At 44.8% G+C, this 27567-nt stretch overlaps 1 protein-coding gene across 6 annotated transcripts in view; it reads left to right on the forward strand.

Moving 5' to 3' along the window:
• Nucleotides 1-27567, forward strand: part of LOC310641043 (32 kDa beta-galactoside-binding lectin-like) — a 48070-nt gene that overhangs the window by 2810 nt on the left and 17693 nt on the right. For all 6 annotated transcript variants that reach the window (XR_014492654.1, XR_014492655.1, XM_083363700.1 and 3 more), the window contains 9 exons: nt 3325-3357; nt 6093-6128; nt 7462-7497; nt 9595-9633; nt 12932-13003; nt 18507-18545; nt 22304-22339; nt 22505-22540; nt 26470-26508. Coding sequence is in view for 4 of the 6 variants with exons in the window: in XM_083363700.1 (XP_083219826.1) it covers nt 3325-3357; nt 6093-6128; nt 7462-7497; nt 9595-9633; nt 12932-13003; nt 18507-18545; nt 22304-22339; nt 22505-22540; nt 26470-26508 (366 nt within the window). In the remaining 2 variants the exon portion in view is untranslated. The remainder of the gene's footprint in view (nt 1-3324; nt 3358-6092; nt 6129-7461; nt 7498-9594; nt 9634-12931; nt 13004-18506; nt 18546-22303; nt 22340-22504; nt 22541-26469; nt 26509-27567) is intronic.

A 27567-nucleotide genomic window follows, 5' to 3' on the forward strand; every position in this document is an offset into this window, starting at 1 on the left:
AAACAGCTCAAAGTTGCATCTAGTTTTAGAGAGAAAAGTCAGTATAAATCACCCAGTCCAGAATAGTCTGCAAGTTTCCTCTCTGGTGTTGTTGCTCAACTGATGGGCAATGCAGATAGCCTCTGCCTGGGAATTTTGGGAGGCAGAAATTGTTTTGGGGCGACGCACTTCCCTTAGTCAAATCAACTGAAAGAGTAAGTTGTAATCCTCCCTCATCTAGGAGATTTTGGGCCAATCACTCTCTTTCAGCCCTGTTGTTGTTGTTGTTGTTACCTGCGAAGTCGTGTCCGACCCATTGTGACCCCATGGACAACGTTCCTCCAGGCCTTCCTGTCCTCTACCATCTTCTGGAGTCTCTTTAAGCTCACGCCTAGTGCTTCATTGACTCCATCCAGCCACCTCATTCTCTGTCGTCCCCTTCTTCTTTTGCCCTCAATCTTTCCCAGCATTAGGCTCTTCTCCAGTGACTCCTTCCTTCTCATTAGGTGGCCAAAGGATTTGAGTTTTAGCTTCAGGATCTGGCCTTCTAAAGAGCAGTCAGGGTTGATCTCCTCTAGGACTGACCGGTTTGATCGCCTTGCAGTCCAAGGGACTCGCAGGAGTCTTGTCCAGCACCATAGTTCAAAGGCCTCAATTCTTTGGCGCTCAGCCTTTCTTATGGTCCAACTTTCACTGCCATACATTGCAACTGGGAAGACCATAGCCTTGACTATACGCACTTTTGTTGACAGGGTGATGTCTCTGCTTTTTAGTGTGCTGTCTAGATTTGCCATGGATTTCCTCCCTAGGAGCAAGCATCTTTTAATTTCAGCCCTAGGAAGGAGGTAATGATGTTACTAAGAAAACTGTATGGATTTCTGCAGGAAATCTCCGGGAGTCAAGTCTGATCTGAAGAGGCACTTTTCCATATTTCTAAGGGCTGCTCTCACAGTGGCAAATGCTGCTTCAGTCCCAGTAAAGGCTTATCATTCTTTAAATATATAATTGTGAAGGCTTCTGTAACTGGAACTAAAAAAAGAAAAAAAATTGTGTAGCCTTGCCTAACTATTGCCATCTCGCTTTTCTAGTCAGAGTTTGTGTCAGGGACAAAATTCATGCAACCGTGAGAAACATGTACATGGATGTGATGTACTGAAGGAGGGAATAAGGGAATGTACAGTAAAGATTGATGTCTACCTTATATTGTAATAACTCTATTGTCTGATTTTCAGGAATGGTACTAACTTTCTAAGGTGGGGCACTTCTGAACATAACTGCTGCCGGTATTCAGATTGTGTTCCTGCCCAGGACTTATTTTGATCACAAATAAAGTACTGTTCCTTTAAGAAGCCTCTGCTTGAGTTCTCATGATTGGATTTTTATGATTTCTCAAGTCTGGTCAAGGGCCAGCGACCTTACAATTGTAAAAAAAAAAATAGTGTAACATTACTATAATCATTTATGTCTTTAAAAGGGGCATTTGAGGCAGTGGGTTAGGACGCTGAGCTTGTCGATCAGAAGGTCGGCAGTTTGGCGGGTCGAATCCCGAGTGCCGCGTAACAGAGTGAGTGCCTGTTACTCGTCCCAGCTTCTGCCAACCTAGCAGTTCGAAAGCACGTAAAAATGCAAGTAGAAAAATAGGGACTGCTACGGTGGGAAGGTAACAGCATTCCGTGCGCCTTTGGCATCTAGTCATGCCGGCCACATGACCACGGAGACGTCCTCGGACAAGCGCTGGCTCTTCGGCTTTGAAACGGAGATGAGCACCGGCCCCTAGAGTCGGAAACGACTAGCACGCATGTGCAGGGGAACCTTTATCTTTACCTTTAAGTTGATCCAGATCCATGTTTCTCTGAAGAGCCCATTGGGGGAATAGGGAAAATGAGTGAAGAAGTCCTGGATGACCCCTCTGCTGAGTTATGGGCACAAATGATTACCTAACCAGGCTTAGTCCCAATAACAGATCCAAATAAAACTCAGTGTCAGGTTTCTGAGGGGTCTCTTCTGATTAATATTATATTACCAGAGATGCAAAAGTATTAGGAAGCAAAGAAAAACCTAAGTGACTACATCTTCTCATCAGACAGAATACAAAAAGGGGGAAAAAAGTAAAGTGAGAAAACTTTTGTAGACATGCGCACTGAACAGCAGTGCTAGGCATGAAACCATAACATGGCTGGACATGTGACAATCACCCTGGTTACATTGATAAGGTTACTATGCAGCTGGCAGAGAAACAAAGTGAGATGTGCGGAGCTGACAAACACTTAAAAAACAACGCAGTGACATGGCTGAAGAAGCATTTTAGAGTTAGGCCATGTCTAAATGAAGGATATAGGCATACAGCATACTTTGTCCTTTTGTAATAGTTTCCCTTTCTTTAGATCCAATATTTAAAGATTGTGTATCAAAAGAGTTTTCCATTCCAGGCATATTTTAAGAAGAAAGAAAGGGACCTTGAAGTTGCCCAAGATATCAGTCTGATAGAGTGCAAGCACAAGTACTGTACTTTCCTTCTATGCTAAAGTTTATTGTATTTTCCCTTTCAGAGAAAATAATTATTTCTAAAATATGCACATATTCACGAACAATCCTGTGCTTTGTTTCTCCTCCTTTTTATTTTTAATTGTGTAATTTCTCTCCGTCTTAAAGGTAAAAGGTAAAGGTTCCCCCGCACATGCGTGCTAGTCGTTTCCGACTCTAGGGGCCGGTGCTCATCTCCGTTTCAAAGCCGAAGAGCCAGCGCTTGTCCGAGGACGTCTCCGTGGTCACGTGGCCGGCATGACTAGACGCCAAAGGCGCACGGAGCGCTGTTACCTTCCCACCGGAGTGGTCCCTATTTTTCTACTTGCATTTTTACGTGCTTTCGAACTGCTAGGTTGGCAGAAGCTGGGACGAGTAACAGGCGCTCACTCTGCTACGCGGCACTCGGGATTCGACCCGCCAAACTGCCGACCTTCTGATCGACAAGCTCAGCGTCCTAACCCACTTAGCCACCGCGTCCCTTTTCTTTCCATCTTACAAATGGGCAAATGGCTACTAGAAAAGCAGTAACCAAAAACTGCCTATCTAAGATTTAAGAGTAAAGGACTTTTCACGCCTCTGGTGGGCGCGAAGAGACTCAAGACTGATGATGAGCTTCACCCCAATGCCTGGGCTCAGACTGGTCACCTCTTATAGTCCCAAAATACTATTAATTAATTGATGTCACTTCATGTTTTAGTAAGAATTATATGTTTCCTACTTGGAGAATGCAGCCATTCATGTGTGTGTTATCTAGTGATGGATCAGTTGGGGAACCTGGATATGTTAGGATCAGACTGATAGCCTTCTTTTCCCCTGTAGGAAAATGGCGATGTAGTGATGGCAAAAGTTATGGTAAGTAATGCTTTCTATATCTTATGCTCTTTGCTTGGATATTCTCAGTCCTTCATAACCAAATTTCCTGGAGGGTAAAAAGCAACTAGGGATTCTTATTTCCACCCACACTCATCAAAAACCAATTCCTATTTTCTGCCATGAATTTGAGCTCCTTCATTTTTAAATTAAACATACCTCCCCTTCCATGCTTAACGGATCAATTCCACTCCAGGGAATAACAAAAAGGGAGCCACAAACCTCCAGGAAAATTGCACCGCATTCTCCATTCCAACATGTCCCCACAGGTCCCCTTTCTACATGTAGGCAGAGGGCCACCCATGGACTGCCAATGCTGTTTAGATAGCCCCACTTCAGCCAGTGCTCCCCAGCCAGCCCCACCTTGCCAGCAGGCGTCTCGTCAACCCCGTCGTGTCCCCTCACCAGTCACCGCCATTAAGAGATTTCAAATTTTGGCCTTGGTTCCAAAGCAGCCAATGGCCTCTAGTCTGTTGGCCTTGCTGTGAGCTAATTGGTCACAGGGGCCAGGGTGAGGTGGGAAAGAGGGTAGGCATAGGCCCCTCCCATCATCCCTTGCACCATATTTATTTATTTATTATTTATTTATTAATTTGATTTATATACCACCCTTCTCCTGAAGGACTCAGGGCAGTGTACAGGGCAATAAGATGCAATAAAAATATAATATATAAAAGTTAAAATGAGAATTAAATAAAATAGCCCAATTACAATAAAAAGTTAATTAAAATTACAATTAAAATACCCCAACCCATCAGGCCAGGCCGGCTTGTTCAAATAGGTGAGTTTTCAGGTCATGGCGGAAAGAGCGACGGTCAGGAGCCATCCGGAGCTCAACCGGTAAATGATTCCAAAGGTCTGGCGTGCCCACAGAGAACGCACTCCCCCTGGGGGCCGCCATATAACCTTTGGGTTTCTGGAAAGTGTAGTCAGAAAAATGTTGAGCTGTCCACAACGTGCCAAATTTCATCCCTTAGGAGTCAGGCATCCTGGCATTGTGTATGTTACTTGATTTGAATTACTTTGATTCAAGAATGGTTTCCAGTTTTGCCCAATTGATGGCTACAAAGAGACACAGGTGTTTGAGTCGTGTCCAGATGAGGAGGAGATAGGCAAAGGAGAAGGAAGGAAGGAGGGAGGTGAAATTGAAAGGGAAACAGTTTACCAATGACAGAGATATCCTGGGCCAAGAAAGTTCTGATACAATGGTTGGTTCACAGAACCTGCAATTCACAAAATGCAGTAGGTGCCTTCAAATAACCCTGAGTCCCACACTCTCTCTTTTGGGGGTCTGTGTCAGCAAAGACATTATGAAACTTTCCAAGCGTTGGTGGAATTGGGTATGTGTAGTTTAATGAAGAGAAGGGTGAGGGGTGACATGATAGCAGTGTTCCAATATCTCAGGGGCTGCCACAAAGAAGAGGGAGTCAAGCCATCCTGGAAACAGTGAGGGAACGGCCCCCACTGCCTTGGCCCTGGCCTAGAGACCCTCCTTCTGCCAGAGACCCTCAGATCTGCCCCACTCCTGCCCAGGCCCCCATAGGCACCCTTGATGTGAATGATGTAGAGCTGGCCACACCCACCCAGTAGGCCACGCCCACCCTGGCTATACCCACCCGCCCCCCCTGAGGGCAACCACAATGCTGGCGCGGCCCTCAATGAAATTGAGTTTGACACCCCTGCTCTAGAACAGACATATCAAACTCGTGATGTCATGTGACATCGCAAGACGTATCAGGACTATTTTGTCATTGCCGGCAATGGAGTGGATGTGGCTTCCAGATGATGCATCCAGGCCATGGGCTGGCCGTTTGATACCCCTGCTTTAGAAAGAGTATGGAGAAGAGCAACAAAGATGATCAGGGGACTGGAGGCTAAAATATATAAGGAACGGTTGCTGGAATTGGGTATGTGTAGTTTAATGAAGAGAAGGACAAGGGGAGACATGATAGAAGTGTTCTAATATCTCAGGGGCTGCCACAAAGAAGAGGGAGTCAAGCTATTCTCCAAAGCACCTGAAAGCAGGACAAGAAGCAACGGATGGAAACTAGTCAAGGAGAGAAGCAACCTAGAACTAAGGAGAAACTTCCTGACAGTTAGAACAACTAACCAGTGGAACTCCCTGCCTCCAGAAGCGGTGAATGCTCCAACACTGGAAGTTTTTAAGAAGAGACTGGACAGCCATTTGTCTGAAATGTTATAGGGTTTCCTGCCTGAGCAGGGGGTTGGACTAGATGACCTCCAAGGTCCCTTCCAACTTATTATTATTATTAAGGGGACCCTTTTGGAACAGAGGAGAGGGCCTATGGAGAGCTTCTTCTTTAGTGAACCGTTTCTCAACCTTAGCAGTTTTAAGATGTGTGGACTACAAAATTCCCCAGCTAAGAAAGGGAAGTTATTGGAAGTTATACAGTATAGACCTGCATTGACCCAACTTAGTAAACCAGAAACCAATGCATGAAAAACTATCCCAGATTACAATTCTCCAAGTTTGGGCTGTTGTGCCGATGCAGCTGTTAGAGTTTTTGATTTGATGAGATAATGAGCATGAATCTAAGCTTACATATGAAATGAAGACACATAGTGGACATTCGTAGATAAGCTTTAATAAAAGGAATTCACTGTTATCATATATGGAATAGAAGAAATAGCGTGATTGGAGAAGTCATATATGTTATCATGCAAGAATAATGCCGATACCCTTTGTTTCATTGTAGAATGCCATTGGTGAGATAGGTCGAGAACAAGTAATCGTAAGTAGCTCTTTGACGATGTTTTCCCCTTTCCTTGTAAAATATCTTTCTTGTGTTATACAAGCAGCTCTTTTAGGATTCTGCTTCCCCAGTATACATACATACATGCATACGTGCATACATGCATACATGCATGCAAACAGGCATACTTCCGCCCATCCGCAAAGTGGGGGAATGGATGGGGGTATCTTAAGTACTTATATAAGGATTTCAGGGCTCAGGATGACGTAATTTTTTAAAAATCTTTTTCTGACTAGAAAATGCTCTGAATCTGAGCTGACATTCTTATAGCAGTTGGAAGAGAAAATGAGATGTCATTGTGGGATTTCAGTAGCCCCTTTTCCAGTCCCATGGCTATACTGAAAACCAAAAAGAGCAGAGACAGAAAAAGGCAGAGACACAAATTGCATATTTAATCATGAGTATATTTGAACCTAAGGGACGTGGTGGCTCAGTGGGTTAGGATGCTGAGCTTGTCGATCGGAAGGTTGGCAGTTTGCCATGCCACATAACAGAGTGAGCGCCTGTTACTCGTCCCAGCTTCTGCCAACCTAGCAGTTCAAAAGCACGTAAAAATGCAAGTAGAAAAATAGGGACCACTCCGGTGGGAAGGTAACAGCGCTCCGTGCGCCTTTGGCGTCTAGTCATGCCGGCCACATGACCACGGAGACGTCCTCGGACAAGCGCTGGCTCTTTGGCTTTGAAACGGAGATGAGCACCGGCCCCTAGAGTCAGAAATGACTAGCACGCGTGTGCGGGGGAACCTTTACCTTTACCTTTACCTATATTTGAACCTGCTTGGAGGAGAAGGAGGCAGAGAGGGTAGAAGAGAGGGGGCCTAGGTGAAGTGGGGGAAAAACAACAACATTCAACCATGAGGATGTCTTATATGTATAGGTATACAGCTAATGTGAATTAAAGTAAAGTGATTGGACATGTAGGGCAAAGAGTATTGTCCCTCAAGTTTCATGTCTGTAAAGCTCCTCTTTTCTAAGCAATCATCTTGTATGTTAATATATAGAGTAACATCATCATTCCTTAGGTTTCTCAGTGCATATTATAGTTCTGTGAATGTAAAAGGACCTTGAAAAGAAAAGGGGAAAAAAAAGATGACTCAGAATTCTGTTAATTCAAATTTGTTTTTAGAATTAGCATTCAACTCAAATTGTTTTTTAGAATCACTCCCCGTTGTAATAAGAAATTTATGTATCCTAAGTGGAAGAAAGCAGCAATTCATGTAAATGATATCTAAGATGGTAGTGATGGTATGGATCGAGACATCTTGGAGGTGTTCATGTCAGAATAGAATTTGACTTGTTTCTTTACCTTGTAGAATGCTTTGGATGACTATGATCTTCAAAAATTAATGGTAAGTAGCTTTTCTTCAAAAAAAGAGCATGGTTAAGACACTGGGCTTGTTGACCGGAAGTTTAATAGCTTGACACTTAAGTACTGAATGACAGAGTGAGCTTCCATTCCTTGCCCCAACTCCTGCCAACCTAACAGATCAAAAGTATGCAAATGCAAGTAGATAAATAGGTACCATTTTGGTGGGAAAGTAACAGCATTCTGCGTGCCTCCAGTATATAGTCATGCTGGTCAAATGCCCATGGAAGAATCTTTGGACAACACCAGCTCTTCAGATGTGAATCAAAGATGACCACCGCCCCCTAGAGCTGGACATGACTGGCAGGAGAAACCTTTACCTTTTCTTACCTTAGCTTTTTTCATCTTCTGCCTTTTCTTTGAGTAATAGATTTCTTGCTTGAAATGAAGGATCTTTATGTTATAACAACGCTGGCCCCAAACCCATTTCATTTAGCTGTATGTGTGGACAAGACCTTTTCAGAACTGTCCCCCCAAGGAAGTTTTGGACTGGGGAAGAGTTCCCAGGACAATTTCTTTCTCTGCTGTAATTTCTGTTCCTTTTTGGTGTGACTCATGCAGTTTTGTTAGTCAGATGGTATACTTCCTCACCTCCTTTTCCAGAGTCTGTGTCAGAATCCATTTATATCATATTCATAAATGTATGTTTAAAACATTATTCCATGGAACCTGCCATCTCCCACGGAGGAGGGAACAAATGTGTATTGAGCCTGTATTAGGCATTTCAAAGGAAAAGAGAAGTCTTTTGAACTGGGGGAACATAAGGGGGGGTTAGGGTAGGAGCATCTGGCTTGTGTCACGGAAGAGAGCAATAAACATAAAAGGTCCTAAGTTCCTTTTTCCCACGAGAGGGATGATACGAGGTAAATGATGGGGGACTGACCAAATGGGGTTAAGGGGGGGTTGAACCAGGAACTCTTTATAAGGGTTTAGTTTGTAGAACAATATTAAGTCCTGTCTTGTATTCCTACAACCAAGCATGTCATAGTAAAGATTTCTTTTGGACTAAGATTTGGCTCCAAGAGTTTTGTCTTCCTAAGATGTGGTTTGGGGTGGGTCCTGACAGTCTGTTTTACCAAGAAATGCTGTGGAAGGCAGAAAGAGGGTTTTATTTATTTTTTGAACAATCAAAAAATTTATTATAGAGCCTAAATCTTTCTCTGGGCTATTTAGTCCAGAGGTCAGAGGCATGTCAGGAACTGGGCTGCGCATCGGCAGGTGAGCAAAACTGCACATGCACAGGATCTCCTCCTTTCCACCCACTCCCTGTCCACGGAAAAATTGTGTTCCATGAAACTGGTCCCTGGTACCAAAAGGTTTGGGACCACTGACTTACTCCACACTTTTACTGTTTTACAAATTTCATGCAAGCCTCTTATCCTAGCCAGAAATATAATTGCATTTCTGGAATTTACATAATATATTAAATACTAAAGTGATCAGATCAACTGCATTTCCACAACATAGCAAGTCAAAAAAAAATATCTAACCAAGACTGAAACTATCCAACTCTAGGAAGTTGTGCTAATGCAGTCGCTATGTTGTTCTTGTGGGCTTGGATTGCATACAGGTAATCCTTGACGTATGACCACAATGGAATGTGCCCATTCATGAGTATAAGTCATGACAGTCATAAATCAGGTGACTGACTTGATTTTACGACCTTATTTTGTGGCAGTCAATTAGAATTGCCGGTTCAGCTCTAGGTTGATCCTGTTGAAAACTGGAAGGAAATGCAGTTTTCAGCAAAACTGTCGTAAAACACAATCATGGGATGCTGCAAACAGCCACAAATGTGGGCCAGTTGCCAAGTGCCCGACATGCAGGGAGGTGACATCAGGGCAGGGCCCCCCAGCATTGGAATGGGTTATAAGTACCTACAGGAAGGTCTGTTGCAAGTTTACACCATTGCAGTGTGACTGGTCCTAAGTCATTATTCCACTGGATTGTCTGTGCAATTTTTGATTGTGTAAAAGTGGAAGAATATTGAAAGTGATTCGCATATGTGATACAAGAGATGCAGTAATGGCATGGCTATTTCTGTAAGAATAGAAGTAATACTTTTTTATTTTCTTTGCAGGATTGTTTAGAAAGTGAGTGTGGAATGGCTGATTTCACGGTAAATGCCTCTTTCTTCATCCTCTGTTCTTTCCTTGTCAAATATTCTCCTTGCATGTGATCAAAGACCCCTTTTGTAATTCCCCTCCCACTGCCAGCAACCATCACCATTGTCTCAAGAGCATCAGGAAAGAAGGCAAGGGTAAAATGCTGGACCAGTTTTGATAAAGCAGCTTCAGGCCCTGCTTTACCTCTTAAAATGCACCTCCATCCTTCTAAAACAAGGTGCCCTAACACAAGGAAAGGTCAGTGGGATTATCCATTATTGTTACTGTTGTTATTCATAGTATTATTATTTCAAGTAAACGTAGTCCCTGGATTTTGAGAGCAGTTGGAACTGGGAGCTCTGTTACGAACTAACACAGTTATAAATCATATTTTCACATGATCATGTCACTTAGAAACAGCAATTTCAGTTGTTGCTAGATGAGGACCACACAGGTTATTAAGGAAGCAGCTCATATGATTGCCACTTCTGATTTCCTACTGGCTTCCCCATTGACTTTGTTTGGGGGAAGTCAGCAGGGAATGTCAGGAATCAAAATCACATGATTGCAGGGCTGGGACTTCAAGAAGCCATTGTAAGTTCCTCTAATTGTAATGGCACCAAATGAACAGTTGTAATGCAAGTATTAACCTTGAGTATTTTTTAAAATTATTTATTTATTTTGTGCTCAATGAACAATCTGAAATTTCCTGAAGGGATCAATATTACAAAGTCTGAGGGACAAAACGTATGAGAAGAGATTGAAGGAACTGAATATGAACAGCCTGGAGGACAGAAGGAAAAGATCGGAACATGATTGAAACTTTTATATTTATTAAGGGTGTGAATACAGCAATAGCACTTAGACTTTGTAGTGCTTTACAGCCCTCTCTAAGCAATTTAGAGTCAGCATATCACCCCCAATAATCTGGGTCTTCATTTTACTGACCACGGAAGGATGAGTCAACCTTGAGCTGTTCAGGATCAAACTGCTGGCAGTGAGAATGCAGAGTTAGCCTGCAATATTGCATTCTAAAAATCACAGCCCCTACAAAAAGGTTCCAGAAGGCAATATTTTCAATATTAAGCAAAAATCAAGAACTTGTATAACCCCACACTGCCAGGAGGGAAGTTCAAAAATAATATTAGAAATAATTAATTCACAGAAAGTGTAGTGGAAGCTTGGAAGCAGGTTCCAGCAAAAGTCATAGTTTAATCATGAGTAATGCGGTGGCTCAGTGGGTTAGGACGCTGAGCTTGTCGATCAGATGGTCGGCAGGTTGGCGGGTCAAATCCCGAGTGCCATGTAACGGTGTGAGCGCCTGTTACTCATCCCAGTTTCTGCCAACCTAGCAGTTCGAAAGCACGTAAAACTGCAAGTAGAAAAATAGGGACCACTCCGGTGGGAAGGTCACAGCGTTTTATGCACCTTTGGCGTCTAGTCATGCCGGCCACGTGACCACGGAGACGTCCTCGGACAAGCGCTGGCTCTTCGGCTGTGAAACGGAGATGAGCACCAGCCCCTAGAGTCGGAAACGACTAGCACACATGTGTGGGGGAACCTTTACCTTTAACTGAGTTTAAATATGCTCAGAATAAACACATGTCTATCATCCAATAAAAATTTAAAAATAAAATGAATAAAATAAAATAAATAAAATAATTTAAAAAATTAATAAATATTCTACATGAATTTAAAAGAAAACAACATGTGTCTGGGGAATTCTGGGAGTTGAAGTCCACATATCTTAAAGTTGAGAAACACTATCTACGTTGACTAATACATTATAGCTGTTGCAATCATATAATTCTGGTTCCTAACCCTACCATTTCTTCTCTCTGTTGTATATGTCATCAAGCCCTTTGGAAACTGTCCCTGGGTGAAATTTTTGGTATGGGAAAAGGGCCCCTAAAAAAAATTATTTTCTCTGCTTGCGGTTTTTCTCTTTGCAAGATGCCAAATGATTTAAACTCAGCTATGAGGTCCAAACTGAACTCAGATTTAGGACTGAATGGTAAAACTAGGGTTTCAATATACAGGTTGGGTTATGGCTTGTAGAGAAATTCAGCTCTGGCCTTCAGAAGTGGAAGGAGGGACAAAAATGGCTATTCAGTTATGGGTATGTAGAACGGGTGGGAAAGCGAGTCAGACTAGGTGACTTTGTTGTCCTTAAAAAAGAGTAACAAAGGCTTTATTTTATTTATTTATTTATTTATTTTATTAAATTTATATACCGCCCTATTCCCGTAGGACTCAGGGTGGCTTACAGGGAAAATTAAAGGCATAACATACAAAAAGGACCCAGATTGTTGGGGGCAATTAAGCTGACTTTGTAATAATGCCGCTTGGGGTGTGTGTGAAAGCCCTAATAAGCAGGCATATACATAGAATGAAGGCTACTGCTAAGCTTGTAAGCCGCCCTGAGTCTTCGGAGAAGGGCGGGATATAAATGGAATAAAATAAAATAAAATAAAATAAAATAAAATAAAATAAAATAAAATAAAATAAAATAAAATAATAAAATAAAATAAAATAAAATAAAATAAAATAAAATAAAATAAAATAAAATAAAATAAAATAAAATAAAATAAAATAAAATAAAATAAAATAAAATAAAATAATAAAATAAAATAAAATAAAATAAAATAAAATCAGTTAAAACAATTAATTAATTCAAGTCCCCGAAATTTAAAACTAAAACCCAATTAAAAATTAAAACCCCTCAGTCTGGGCAAGACAGCTCGAAGAACCAGGTTTTCAAGTCCCGGCGAAATGAGCGAAGGTCGGGGGCAGTCCTGAGTTCCGTGGGAAGTTTGTTCCATAAGGCCGGCGCGCCCACAGAGAACGCCCTTCCCCTGGGAATAACCCGCCGGCATTCCTTAACCGGCGGTACCCTCAGAAGGCCCTCCCTGTGGGAGCGCACAGGATGTTGGGAAGTTGATGCCGGCAGCAGGTGTTCCCTTAGATAATCTGGACCCAAGCCATTTAGGGCTTTATAGGTCATTACCAGCACCAGCTTTGGATGGGCTTTCAAGTTTCTGCTACTAAATCTGACAACATCGTAGTAGCATTCCTGCCATGGCTTCCCTTGACCTTGGTTGCCTCAAGGAGTTGATGTGGCTTTAGGTACCTTCTTTGGTGAAGTGGGGCCATTCACATCAATATCCTCCATGTCCATCAAGGGCTCAGTGATTTATTTTAATGGACTACAGTGGCCCAGGAAAGGCCAACACAGATGCTCATATCCTGCTCCAGAACAGCATATTTATGAAGGAATCCATAAAAGAGAATATATGTTTTTCTTCCTTGTAGGACCTCATGCAGAAGATGTTGACTGTTTTTAAGGGAACATCACATGGTGACAACCTGATATATAAGTCGATAGTAAGTAGGCACACATTAAAGATCTCTTGTTTCTTCTATGTCTTCTATGTTATCCTTCTTAGATATGACCAAATCATCTCTCTTGAGCAGGAATCTATAAGTTCTTGGGAACATTGAAAAGAGGGTTAAAGCTTTTTGGATTAAAATTTGGTGGAATATGCAAAAAATATTCAAGAAAAGGATAAAGTTTTGTCCGCAATTGTTTTTACTGGGCATTATCACAGATACTACCGTTGTGGACACTAAGCTGATGTTGAATTTAATTACGGCAGCGAGACTTTTAGTAGCGCAATATTGGAAGAAGGAAGAACTGCCGACTATAGAAGAATGGACTTTAAAAGTTTCCAATTTGGCGGAAATGGCAAAGATTTCAGCGTATTTGAAAGACCAATCGCAACAGAGATATATTGTGAAGTGGAGAAGATGGATTGATTATATCCAGAATAAATATGGGACTAAAAAGTTTCACTTAGCATTTGAATAAGTAGTGGATTCATATGATGTATAATTAGCTTGTAGTTATTTTATTAAGAGTTAAAATTAAATTAAAATGCGATAGAATTTAATACCGTATATACTTGAGTATAAGCCGAATTTTTCAGCCCACTTTTTGGGCTGAAAAATTCCACTTCGGCTTATACTCCAGTCAACAAAAAAAACTTACCGAGGACTTGTGCGCGGCCGAGGCTTTGGTGCTTCCGGGATCGCCCGCACCTCTCCCAAGCCACCGCCGTCCGAGACCTGCCGAAGTTTGGGGAGGTTTGGGGAGGTGCGCGCGCACCTCCCCAAACTCCGCGCCTTGCCTGCCTGCTTCTTTCCGCAGCGGAAAGAAGCAGGCAGGCAGGGCGCGGAGGAACGGAGACTTGCCGACGTTTGGGGAGGTTTGGGCGCCTCCCCAAACCTCGGCAGGTCTCCGTTCCTCCGCGCAGACCTGCCGACGTTTGGGGAGGTTTGGGCGCCTCCCCAAACCTCCCCAAACCTCGGCAGGTCTCCGTTCCTCCTGCCGACCTTTGGGGAGGTTTGGGCGCCTCCCCAAACCTCCCCAAACCTCGGCAGGTCTCCGTTCCTCCTGCCGACCTTTGGGGAGGTTTGGGCGCCTCCCCAAACCTCGGCAGGTCTCCGTTCCTCCGCGCAGACCTGCCGACGTTTGGGAAGGTTTGGGCGCCTCCCCAAACCTCCCCAGGTCTCCGTTCCTGTTTGGGGAGGTTTGGGCGCCTCCCCAAACCTCCCCAAACCTCGGCAGGTCTCCGTTCCTGTTTGGGGAGGTTTGGGCGCCTCCCCAAACCTCCCCAAACCTCGGCAGGTCTCCGTTCCTCCGCGCAGACCTGCCGACCTTTGGGGAGGTTTGGGCGCCTCCCCAAACCTCCCCAAACCTCGGCAGGTCTCCGTTCCTCCGCGCAGACCTGCCGACGTTTGGGGAGGTTTGGGCGCCTCCCCAAACGTCCCCAAACCTCGGTAGGTCTCCGTTCCTCCGCGCAGACCTGCCGACCTTTGGGGAGGTTTGGGCGCCTCCCCAAACGTCCCCAAACCTCGGCAGGTCTCCGTTCCTGTTTGGGGAGGTTTGGGCGCCTCCCCAAACCTCCCCAAACCTCGGCAGGTCTCCGTTCCTCCGCGCAGACCTGCCGACCTTTGGGGAGGTTTGGGCGCCTCCCCAAACGTCCCCAAACCTGGGCAGGTCTCCGTTCCTGTTTGGGGAGGTTTGGGCGCCTCCCCAAACCTCCCCAAACCTCGGCAGGTCTCCGTTCCTCCGCGCAGACCTGCCGACCTTTGGGGAGGTTTGGGCGCCTCCCCAAACGTCCCCAAACCTCGGCAGGTCTCCGTTCCTGTTTGGGGAGGTTTGGGCGCCTCCCCAAACCTCCCCAAACCTCGGCAGGTCTCCGTTCCTCCGCGCAGACCTGCCGACCTTTGGGGAGGTTTGGGCGCCTCCCCAAACGTCCCCAAACCTCGGCAGGTCTCCGTTCCTGTTTGGGGAGGTTTGGGCGCCTCCCCAAACGTCCCCAAACCTCGGCAGGTCTCCGTTCCTCCGCGCAGACCTGCCGACCTTTGGGGAGGTTTGGGCGCCTCCCCAAACGTCCCCAAACCTCGGCAGGTCTCCGTTCCTGTTTGGGGAGGTTTGGGCGCCTCCCCAAACGTCCCCAAACCTCGGCAGGTCTCCGTTCCTGTTTGGGGAGGTTTGGGCGCCTCCCCAAACCTCCCCAAACCTCGGCAGGTCTCCGTTCCTCCGCGCAGACCTGCCGACCTTTGGGGAGGTTTGGGCGCCTCCCCAAATGTCCCCAAACCTCGGCAGGTCTCCGTTCCTGTTTGGGGAGGTTTGGGCGCCTCCCCAAACCTCCCCAAACCTCGGCAGGTCTCCGTTCCTCCGCGCAGACCTGCCGACCTTTGGGGAGGTTTGGGCGCCTCCCCAAACGTCCCCAAACCTCGGCAGGTCTCCGTTCCTGTTTGGGGAGGTTTGGGCGCCTCCCCAAACGTCCCCAAACCTCGGCAGGTCTCCGTTCCTCCGCGCAGACCTGCCGACCTTTGGGGAGGTTTGGGCGCCTCCCCAAACGTCCCCAAACCTCGGCAGGTCTCCGTTCCTGTTTGGGGAGGTTTGGGCGCCTCCCCAAACCTCCCCAAACCTCGGCAGGTCTCCGTTCCTCCGCGCAGACCTGCCGACCTTTGGGGAGGTTTGGGCGCCTCCCCAAACGTCCCCAAACCTCGGCAGGTCTCCGTTCCTGTTTGGGGAGGTTTGGGCGCCTCCCCAAACCTCCCCAAACCTCGGCAGGTCTCCGTTCCTCCGCGCAGACCTGCCGACGTTTGGGGAGGTTTGGGCACCTCCCCAAACGTCCCCAAACCTCGGCAGGTCTCCGTTCCTGTTTGGGGAGGTTTGGGCGCCTCCCCAAACGTCCCCAAACCTCGGCAGGTCTCCGTTCCTCCGCGCAGACCTGCCGACCTTTGGGGAGGTTTGGGCGCCTCCCCAAACCTCCCCAAACCTCGGCAGGTCTCCGTTCTTCCTGCCGACCTTTGGGGAGGTTTGGGCGCCTCCCCAAACCTCCCCAAACCTCGGCAGGTCTGCGCGGAGGAACGGAGACCTGCCGAGGTTTGGGGAGGTTTGGGGAGGTTTGGGGAGGCGCCCAAACCTCCCCAAACAGGAACGGAGACCTGCCGAGGTTTGGGGAGGTTTGGGGAGGCGCCCAAACCTCCCCAAACAGGAACGGAGACCTGCCGAGGTTTGGGGACGTTTGGGGAGGCGCCCAAACCTCCCCAAAGGTCGGCAGGTCTGCGCGGAGGAACGGAGACCTGCCGAGGTTTGGGGAGGTTTGGGGAGGCGCCCAAACCTCCCCAAACAGGAACGGAGACCTGTCGAGGTTTGGGGACGTTTGGGGAGGCGCCCAAACCTCCCCAAACAGGAACGGAGACCTGCCGAGGTTTGGGGACGTTTGGGGAGGCGCCCAAACCTCCCCAAAGGTCGGCAGGTCTGCGCGGAGGAACGGAGACCTGCCGAGGTTTGGGGACGTTTGGGGAGGCGCCCAAACCTCCCCAAACAGGAACGGAGACCTGCCGAGGTTTGGGGACGTTTGGGGAGGCGCCCAAACCTCCCCAAAGGTCGGCAGGTCTGCGCGGAGGAACGGAGACCTGCCGAGGTTTGGGGAGGTTTGGGGAGGCGCCCAAACCTCCCCAAACAGGAACGGAGACCTGCCGAGGTTTGGGGACGTTTGGGGAGGCGCCCAAACCTCCCCAAAGGTCGGCAGGTCTGCGCGGAGGAACGGAGACCTGCCGAGGTTTGGGGAGGTTTGGGGAGGCGCCCAAAGCTCCCCAAACAGGAACGGAGACCTGCCGAGGTTTGGGGACGTTTGGGGAGGCGCCCAAACCTCCCCAAAGGTCGGCAGGTCTGCGCGGAGGAACGGAGACCTGCCGAGGTTTGGGGACGTTTGGGGAGGCGCCCAAACCTCCCCAAACGTCGGCAGGTCTGCGCGGAGGAACGGAGACCTGCCGAGGTTTGGGGACGTTTGGGGAGGCGCCCAAACCTCCCCAAACAGGAACGGAGACCTGCCGAGGTTTGGGGACGTTTGGGGAGGCGCCCAAACCTCCCCAAAGGTCGGCAGGAGGAACGGAGACCTGCCGAGGTTTGGGGAGGTGCCCAAACCTCCCCAAAGGTCGGCAGGAGGAACGGAGACCTGCCGACGAGCCGCGGCCACACAGGGTATTCCTGTGTATTCAGGCTTGCAAAATGGCGGATCGAGCCTCTGCTGGCGGCAGAGGCTTGCAGAACGGCGGATTGGCTTATACTCGAGTCAATAACTTTTTCCAGTTTTTGGGGGTGAAATTGGGGGTCTCGGCTTATACTCGAGTCGGCTTATACTCAAGTATATACGGTATTTTATTGTTGTTTGCATATTTTAGATTATGTTTGTTTGTATTTTTATACCCTGTATTTAGCTCTGGGAAGTTGGGGAGGGGGCGAGGGGAGGGGAGAGTTGGGGAGGTTTGGGGAGAGGGGAGGGGGAGGGGAGGGGTTTTGTATTCAAAAATGTACTGTAAAACTTTTCAATTAAAAAAAAGAAAGGAGGGTATAGAAGTTGAAGTTGAAGGAGTCAAACTTCACAGTTCTTCTCTGCAGCTTAGGAAAGAGGTCCCCAACCTATGGGCCTCTTGGCCACCGGGCCATGGAAATGGCTGCCCCCTACTTGCCCCCACTTTTGCTACCACCTACGGTCCTGTTTGCACATGTGTGTGGGCGTGAACGGGACTGCTAGCACCGGGCAGGTGTACACGGCCTTCGTGCATGCACAAACAGGGCCACTAGTGCTGGGAAAGTGTGCATGGCCCATTGGCGCATGCGTGAATGGGGCCATAGTGCCGAGCAGGTGTATGCGGCCCATTCACACATGTGTGAATGGGGCCGCTAGCCACTACTGGAGGTGCATGGCTATTTGTGCATATCAATGGTACCAGTGCATGCTGGGTGTACGAACAGGCCGCTAATGACACGCCGGTGTGTGCGGCCTCGTTTGCATGTATGCACGCATGCCAATTTGGAAGCTGCTTTCCTTCCCTCTGGTCTGTGAGCCCGGAAAGGTTGGGGACCTCTGGCTTAGGAGAAAGGCTCAAACATGGATGTCAGGAAACTTTTAGAAGAGCTGCACAATAATGTCTCTTTCAAGGGAAAAAAAACATTAAAAACTCTTTGCTCGCAATAATAAGAAGTCTCAGATTGCTAATTCATTTGTCTTTTAGGCTTTATCACTCCATTTGTGATTAGAAAGGCATAGCTCCTATCTGGAGGATGAAATATATAGATGAAACTGATATATGGTATTGAAGTTATCTATGATGGTATAGTAATAGTTAGTGATAGTTATCCCAAAGTTTCTTTTCTTTGAAGACGTTTCATTTCTCATCCAAGATGTTTCTTCAGGTCTGAAGTTCACCTTTGGGACAACCATGACCTGGATGACTGAGAATCTCCATAGACATTTAGTGATAATTATCAGAATAGAATCAATCCCCTTTGTTTTCTTTGTAGAAGACATTCATCAAACATGGTGCTCTGGCTGAAATCATAGTAAGTAGCTTTGATGTAACTTCTTCCAGTTTTTTATTTAACTTCTTTTTGTGTCTTAACAAAGACCTCTTTTGTTTTCCTTCAACCAGTACTTAGAGCATCTCCAGAGTCCTGAGAGGACAAACCCATAAAATATGGGATGATTCTTTTTTTTTACATTCATTTTTAAGCAGCTTAAAGCAACCAATTGACCTTCTTCAAAGAGAAAGAAAGAAAGAAAGAAAGAAAGAAAGAAAGAAAGAAAGAAAGAAAGAAAGAAAGAGAAAGAGAAAGAGAGAGGGAGGGAGGGAGGGAGGCAGGGAGGAAGAAAGAAAGAAAGAAAGAAAGAAAGAAAGAAAGAAAGAAAGAAAGAAAGAAAGAAAGAAAGAAAGAAAGAAAGAAAGAAAGAGAAAGAGAGAGGGAGGGAGGCAGGGAGGAAGAAAGAAAGAAAGAAAGAAAGAAAGAAAGAAAGAAAGAAAGAAAGAAAGAAAGAAAGAAAGAAAGGGAGGGAGGGAGGGAGGGAGGGAGGGAGGAAGGAAGAAAGAAAGAAAGAAAGAAAGAAAGAAAGAAAGAAAGAAAGAAAGAAAGAAAGAAAGAGAAAGAAAGAGAGAGAGAGAGAGAGAGGGAGGGAGGAAGGAAGGAAGGAAGGAAGGAAGGAAGGAAGGAAGGAAGGAAGGAAGGAAGGAAGGAAGAAAGAAAGAAAGAAAGAAAGAAAGAAAGAAAGAAAGAAAGAAAGAAAGAAAGAAGGAAGGAAGGAAGGAAAAGCACTAGCTAAAATGGGCAGGTATTTTGGGGCTGAAAGAAGATTTTGATCTCTGACATGGATGTCCTTGTATGGAAGAAAGACAAGGGATCATTTGTGCAAGATGACGTCGTGTTGCAGTTGTGAGTGGTGTCAGCAACTTGGTATCTGCTTTCTGTGATGACATCTTGGCACACGTCATCATTTGTAGACAGATCTTCTTCACTTAATGGTTATGTCTATTTTTTTAAAATAGTTTTGTAATAGTTAGGAATTTCCTACAGTTTACTGCTATAACTCGGGCATGAAAATAATATTCAGACATGCCTAAGAAAGATTGTTGATGCTTTCTCCATTCATTTGAATAGATAGAATGTTTTTTTTTTCCTCATTGAATCAGGTTAATTTTTCCATAAATGCTTATCTGGTTCTTCCATTATCACTATGTATTGGAATACAGCAAATAACTAATTAAGTCTACTGCATACTCTTATTTTCCTGCTCAATTGACCAATGCTGCCCCTGATGGCTTTGTTCAATCAGAGCTGTCATGTACAAGGGCCATTTGGAAATAAACCTCCGTTTTGTTATCAATGACACTTGCAGATACAGAACTTTTATTATACACATTATAAAATTACAACATTATATTACTTTTTGGTATAATCACCATTCAAGTTGAGGCACTTGTCATAACTTCTTACAAGGTTTGAAATTCCTTAGCAGTGGTTGTGCAGGCGAGCATTGTCGTGAACCAACACCACACCGGAAGTGGTGCCATAGCAAATCTGGCCAAATGTGAAGATGGCAAAGGAGTACAGCTAGTGAAGTTCAGGGAATGTGGTTTGACCATCAATTCAGAAGTCTACTGTGAAACATTACAAAAACTCAGACGAACCATCCATAACAAGCGTCAGGGCATTGTTGTGATTCAGGGTCAGCCTGTGGGTTCGGCAGTTGGGTCGGATGATTCAGAGGAGGAGGAGGGGGGTGTTGGAGAGGTTGCTGAGCGGGTTGGAGAGCTTGCTGATGAGAGCCCTCAGCCAGGCCCCTCCCACCTGGTCACGACGGAGACCCAGCTGTGTGAGCCTGAATGAAGATGACCCACAGCTGGCCCTGGATGGCCTGGATGAAGATGACCCACAGCTGGCCCTGTTCAAGGACGCCCGACGCAGGAGGCAGTCAATAAGGAGTAAACAGAGGAAGGCAATGGGGCACCTCGGAAGGAGGCAGAGAGAAGCCACGCCCTGAACTGTATAAGGGGAATGCGTGGGAGGGCTGGTTTGCTGAAGGCAACCGTTTGAATAGTTCCTGTTTCATGGTTCGTATTTGCTCTCTTTGCTCTCTTTGCTCTGTTTATGTTTTTATGTTAATAAATTTGGCAGGCTTAGTTCCAGCCTCTTGCCTCCCTACTTTTTCTGCAGGGCCGGTAGCAGGCTGGTACAGAACAGGCATGCTGACTTCCAGTGTGGTGTTGGTTCACGATAATACTCGCCCGCACACTGCTAGACACACTCAAAAACTTTTGAAACAGTTCTGTTGGGATCCCCTCCCCCGCATAGCCCAGATTTGACATCAGGCGATTACTACTAAGAAATTTCAAATCTTGTAAGACCTGCAAGTGTCGTCATTGATAACCAAATGAATGTTTACTTCAGAATTGCCCTGATACCTTTTCTGCATAGTCCTTGGTTTATGACCTTTAATAGTTGTTTGAGCTTACAATGGCATAATAGTTTCACCACTCCCGTAGTCACCTGTTCACAATTTGGAGCCTTCAGAAGTGGCTTATATTTATGAAGGTTGCAGTATCCTTTGATTATGCGATCACAATTTGCGACTTTCTAGCCAACATGAAGACAGGTAGGCAGATTTGTTTAACAATGATAGTCAGTCACGTATTGACCATGATTGGCTTAATGACCATGATAAAACAGGTTGTAAAATTGGTTTTGATCATGTGATGACTCCTTTTACATCTGCCTTGTTTAGCGACCAAATTTCCAACCTCAGCTGTGGTCATAAGTCAAGAACTACCTGTAGCAAGAAAGGGAAGAGGTGGGTACCTCTTCTCTCTCAAACCCTCTTTTGTGTTCATGTATAAACTCAATACAAGCATTTTGATTCAGGTTTCTCTGTTCATATTGTAATTGGGAGGGGTCTTGGGTGCTCTCTTAGCTTGGTCGTTTTCTTGCTGATGTTTCATTACCCAAACTAGGTAACATCATCAGGGTTACCTAGTTTGGGTAAAGAAACATCTGCAAGAAAACAACTGAGGTTTATTTATTTTTATTTATTTATTATTGGGACTTATATGCCGCCCTGTCTCCCGAAGGACTCAGGGCGGCTAACAACAATAAAATACAATAATACAAAAGTTAGAAAGAAATTAAATTAATGGGCCCAGTAGAATAAATTAAAATTAAGTTAAAAATTAAAAACATAATTAAAATCCCTGTCAGTCCAGGTCAGCCTGATGGAAAAGGAGTGTTTTGAGGCCACGGCGAAAGGACCGGAGATCTTGGGCCATCCGAAGCTCAGGGGGGAGCTGGTTCCACAGGGCTGGCGCTCCCACAGAGAAGGCTCTTCCCCTGGGGGTCGCCAGCCGACATTTAGCCGACGGCACCCTGAGGAGACCCTCTCTGTGTGAGCGCACCGGGCAATGGAAAAACGTTCCCGGCAGCAGACGGTCCTGCAAATATCCCGGGCCTAAGCCATGTAGGGCTTTAAAGGTAAGTACCAGTCAGAGAGTACCAAAGACCCTTCATTTCATTTCTGAGCTACAAATATTCTCATTTATTCATATTGTGGCTGTGTCAAAGCAGAAGTATTGAAAAGAGAAAGGAAAGACCAAAGGGCATCACAATACTATTAATTTTATATGGTGTCTTTTTGGTCCCAAATCACTTCCTGCCATAATAAGTAATGTACACTATGTATGCTATCTGAAGAATTAGAAATTTGTTTTTAAGATATATGAGAAGGCAGAAAGAGCATGGTTGGAAAATAGAGCTGATGTCCTTTGTTTCCATTGTAGAATACACTGAGTGAGGAACATACAATGGAAATAATTGTAAGTAGCTCTTTGACCATCTTCTCCCTTTTCTATGTGAAATAATGTTCTTGCATGTGATCAAGCAGCCCTTTTCATATCTAAGATGGTAGTGATGGCAGGGATAGAGAGGACCTGGGTGTCTTCACATCAGAATAGAATTTGATATGTTTGTTTCCTTTGTAGAATGCTTTGAATGCAGAAGAAATTGGAAAATTAATGGTAAGTAGCTCTTTTTTCATCTTCTGCCTTTTTTGTTGAGTGGTATTCTTCTTCCATGCAGTGTAACTTTCCTTTTGTGATTCTATTCCTCCCAGAAAGCATCTCCAGAGTCTCTAGCTCATAATAGAGTATCCGGGGCCAAAACATTTCACCTGCTTACTTTCTGAAACAATTTATCCCTTAGATAAACTCCCACTGCAAAATTGGGGTGATGCTTCCCCTGGGAATGAGTAGCAAAGGCAGGGACTAGGTCTCAGCCATGGGGTGTGCCTGTGGGAAAGAGGGGCAAGCTGTGCCACATGCTTGATTATGTCATAATAGAATAGAATAGAATAGAATAGAATAGAATAGAATAGAATAGAATAGAATAGAATAGAATAGAATAGAATAGAATAGAATAGAATAGAATAGAATAGAAGTAGAGTACAACAGAACAGAACAGAATAATGTTGTCACTTTGAATGTATACTAATCAGCATACATTAAAATTAAATTCTGTTGTATACAGCTCGTGAAGGGTCACAACCTGCAATATACACTACATAAATATGACAAAAATAAATAAATACAGAATTATGCATATACCCACATATATTATATGACCCAGATAAACAACACTTTAGTTCAGGTTATGTATACATGTGCATGGTGAGAAAAATGAATCTTGTGAGTTTACCAGATGGATGGCATAGGGAACAAAGCTATTACAGAATCAGGTAGTCCTGCTATAAATACTTCAAAACCTCCTCCCAGAGGGGAGCAACAGAAACAGAGTGTAAAGTGGGTGTGTGGGGTGTGTAACAATGCTTTGAGTTCTAAGCACATATGAGTGCTTATAAGCAGCACCTTGAATACCAGGGAGTGAGCTTCTTATGATCTTCTCAGCTGTCCTCATCACTCTCTGTATGGACTTTTTATCTGAGGCACTGGTGCCACCAAACCAGACAGTGATGCACTTTGTTAAAATGCTCTCAGTCGTGCCTCTGAAAAAAGTGGCCAGGACAGAAGGAAAGATATGTGCTCTTCTCATCCGATGCAGGAAATGCAGATGCTGGTTTGCGTGCTTCGCTAAGGATGAGGTGTGGAGAGACCAACTCAGATTGTTAGTTATCTCCACCCACAGATACTTAATACTGTTGACCACCTCTACAGCTGCATCCTTGATACTGAGTGGAGTATGTCTGTGTTGGCTCTTTTTAAAATCTACAATGATCTACAATGATCTTGCAGTTTCTGGAATTTGTGTCACCTGTTGAGAGACAAGTACATAATTGCAACTGTTTTTCACGCCATGCATATCATCATTGTTGTGTCATCATACGTCTCTGATGATCTAGCCTAGGCTTTTCAACCTTCTCACCCATCGTACCACTTTTAGGATATGGCAACATCCCAGTACCACCAGTCACCTAGCAAGGTGTCAAAAACTTGATGACCAAAAAAAAAAAAAGGAAAAAAGTGATGAAGTACAGGTAGTCCTCAACTTACAACAGTTCGCTTAGTGACTGTTCGAAGTTACAACGGCACTGAAAAATGTACCCCCCCCCAAGCCACATCCGAGCAAGACACCTGCCTGCCTGCCTGGTAGCGCTCTTCCTCCTGTCTGAGGTTTTCATTGTTGTGAGCATTTCTGTTGAGGATTGGCAGTGGGGGTGGGGTAGGGGTTTTTATTTCTCCCATCTTCTGGGTGGTTGCAGCAGGTTTTGGTCACTTCACATGACCCTGGGACACTGTGACCATCATAAATATGAATCAGTTGCCAAGCATCTGAATGTAAATCACAAGACCCTGGAGATGCTGCAACATTCCAGCTGATCGGCGCTTCTTCTGGGCCCAGCAGAAGCGCTGGGATCAGTGCCAAGCTCCAGTTGGAGCCTGGCGCTGATCCTGGCGCTTCCACTGAGCCCTGACAGCCCTGCAGCTCCACCCGTCTCTTGATCAGGCTTGTGAGTTGCTGCCACTGGTTCAGCTCATTCCCCTCCCCCGCTACCACTTTTCTAGGGTGGTCGCCTACCACCTGCCAGGTGCCAATGTACCACAGGTGGTACCCGTACCACTGGTTGAAAAGCCCTGATCTAGCCTATGGAAGTACCATACATTTTATAACACCATGCCATTTGCCAATGCAGCCTCTGTGGTTCATCAAGGCTTCATTTTTATACTCTGGTTTCCTCAATAGAATCTCATCGGGTAGTAAAAATGAAAATTTGCATCACTTTTACATTATCCTGAGTTGCTGATTTGATTGGTCATGGCACAGAGCTGCATGACATTCTTTCACATCGTTCTGTTTGCAGTTGGGTCCTCTGGGGATCATCAAGACCCCCATTTTTCAATAATACATTCTGGTTCCATGACAGGAAAGTCTTAGGTACATTGTGTCAAGAAAGTCCTTATTCACTGTAGAGTCCATGTAATTTCAAAATTGTACACATGTAGAAAAATGCAGCTGCTGTGTTGTAACAACACTGACCTCAAACCCAAACTAACTTATTTGATGGAATGTATGGATTTTTTCAGAACGGTCCCCGAGGAACAGTTTTACCCTCATCTTTTCCAAGGTCTGTTTTACCAGGAAATGTTGGGGAAGCGAGAAAGAGGAATTTTTCAAATGATCAAAAAAAAATTATAAGGAAGCCTAAATGTGTCTCTGGGTCACTTAGTTGACACTTTTAGTGTTGTACAAATTTCATGCAAAACTCTTATCTTAGCCACAGATAAACCTGCATTTTTGGAGTTTGCATAATATATTAAGTACTAAGGTGACCAAAGAATCTGTATTTCCACAATATAGTAAACCAGCAAAAAGAAAAAAATTCTAACCAAGATTAAAGCTATGTAATTTGTGCCTGTGCAGCTGTTGTGTTTGTCACTTTCTTGTCCTTGGATCACCTGTATGTATGTATGTATGTATGTATGTATTTATTTATTTATTTATTTATTTATTTATTTATTTATTTATTTATTTAATTTTATTAGATTTCTATACCGCCCTATTCCCGAAGGACTCAGAGCGGTTTACAGGGCAGCATAAAATACAATATAAAAGATAATATAAAATTAAAATAAATTAAATTAATTAAGCCCAACAATTAAAACAATATTTAAAAAGCTAAAACCCCTTCAGTCCAGGTCTGATAGATCGAAAAGCCAGGTTTTCAGGTCCCGGCGAAATGAACGCTGATGGGGGGCGGTCCGGAGTTCCACAGGTAAATCATTCCAAAGGGCAGGCGCGCCCACAGAGAACGCTCTTCCCCTGGGAATAGGTAGTCCTTAACTTATTACTATAAAGGTGCCTGTCTGCCATGGTCATAAGTCATGACAGTCGTGAACTGAGTCACCCACATGTTCAACTCAATTAATATTGTGGTTCTTAAGTGGGTCAGTCGGATCCTGAAAACAGCCATAAATGCAGGCTGGCTGCTGATTTCCTAAAATGCAGCCATGTGACCATAGGGACAGAGGCGGCCATCAGAACTTTTAAACACAGTCATAATACCCAGAGAGTTTAGTCATAACTTCAAAGCATTGCTCAGCGAACAATTGTGACTGGAGGGTTACAAATGTGGGATGTAACCAGGTTCCCAAAGAAGCTTGAGCTGTTTTTATTAATGGACCTCTTTTGTCAGCAAGCATCTTATCTTTTGAGACAAAAAATGAGTGAGGACATTATTCTACTGGATTATCTGTGCAGATTGTGGTTGTGTGTTAAGTGGAAGAATAATGAAACAGTGTTTCAGAAAACCATTCATTCGTTTGTGCCTTTTGGCGCCTATCAGTCCCTGTACTGGTAAGAAATGCATGTATCTCATCTATGGAATGAAGTGATTCAAATATATGTTATCAAAGAGGGTAGTGATGCCATACTTAAAGAAATCATATGTGATGGCTCTTCAAAATAAAAGTAATACATTTTGTTTCTGTTATAGAATATGGGTACAGATCAAATTAATATTTCAGAACTAATAGTAAGTAGATTTTGTTGTTCTTCTATCCTTCCTTTGGATAATATTCTTTTGGCATGCCATAAAACATCCCTTTGGTTATTCCACATCTTCCAAAAAGCATCTTTAGAGAACCCAGAGCAGAAACAGAGCAGGCAGGGACAAAACATTTCACCTGTTTTAATTTTCAAGCTTCAAATACATAGGTAAAGGTTCCCCCACGCATGTGTGCTAGTCGTTTCTGACTCTAGGGGCCGGTGCTCATCTCCGTTTCAAAGTGTTTGTCCGAGGACGTCTCCACGGTCATGTGGCCGGCATGAGTAGATGCCAAAGGCACACGGAAAGCTGTTACCTTCCCACCATAATGGTCCCTATTTTTCTACTTGCATTTTTACGTGCTTTCGAACTGCTAAGTTGGCAGAAGCTGGGATGAGTAACAGGCACTCACTCTGCTACGTGGCACTCGGGATTCGACCCACCAAACTGCCAACCTTCTGATCGACAAGCTCAGCGTCCTAACCCACTGAGCCACCGCATCCCTTCAAATACATAGTACACCCCTTAAAACAATTACTATGAAACTGGGGTGATGGTACCTGTTGGCCATCTCCCCAAAATCAACTTGCTGTGGTCAACTCACCATGGCCAACTTTCCATGGTCAACTTTCCAATGGACAACTCACCTGGCCAACTCACCATGAGACAAGAGTTACATTAATATTAAAGAAAAAGTCAAATAGAATTATTAAAGAAAGGATGGCAAAGGAGGCTCAAAATAAAATGTGAATGACAAAAATAAAAAATAAAATAAAATTATTTTAAATAATTAAATTGAATTGTTGAATTGTCTCACAGCAAGTTGTCCCATGGCAAGTGAACCATAGCAAGCTAACCATGGTGAGTTGGCCATGACGACTTGTCCCATTCCATCCCTGGCTAGCCACTAGCGAAGGGAGAAACTTATATTTTTGAATTGTGCCCAAGGGGAAGATTTCTTCAGAGTTAATTTTCCCTGCTTGTACATTTTCTCTCTGATATCTTGCCTCATTTCCCTTCTCAGGATTAATTTTAGCAGAATTTGTT

Source organism: Vipera ursinii (genome assembly GCF_947247035.1).
Source record: "Vipera ursinii genome assembly, chromosome: 1".
Classification (NCBI taxonomy): Eukaryota; Metazoa; Chordata; class Lepidosauria; order Squamata; family Viperidae; genus Vipera; species Vipera ursinii.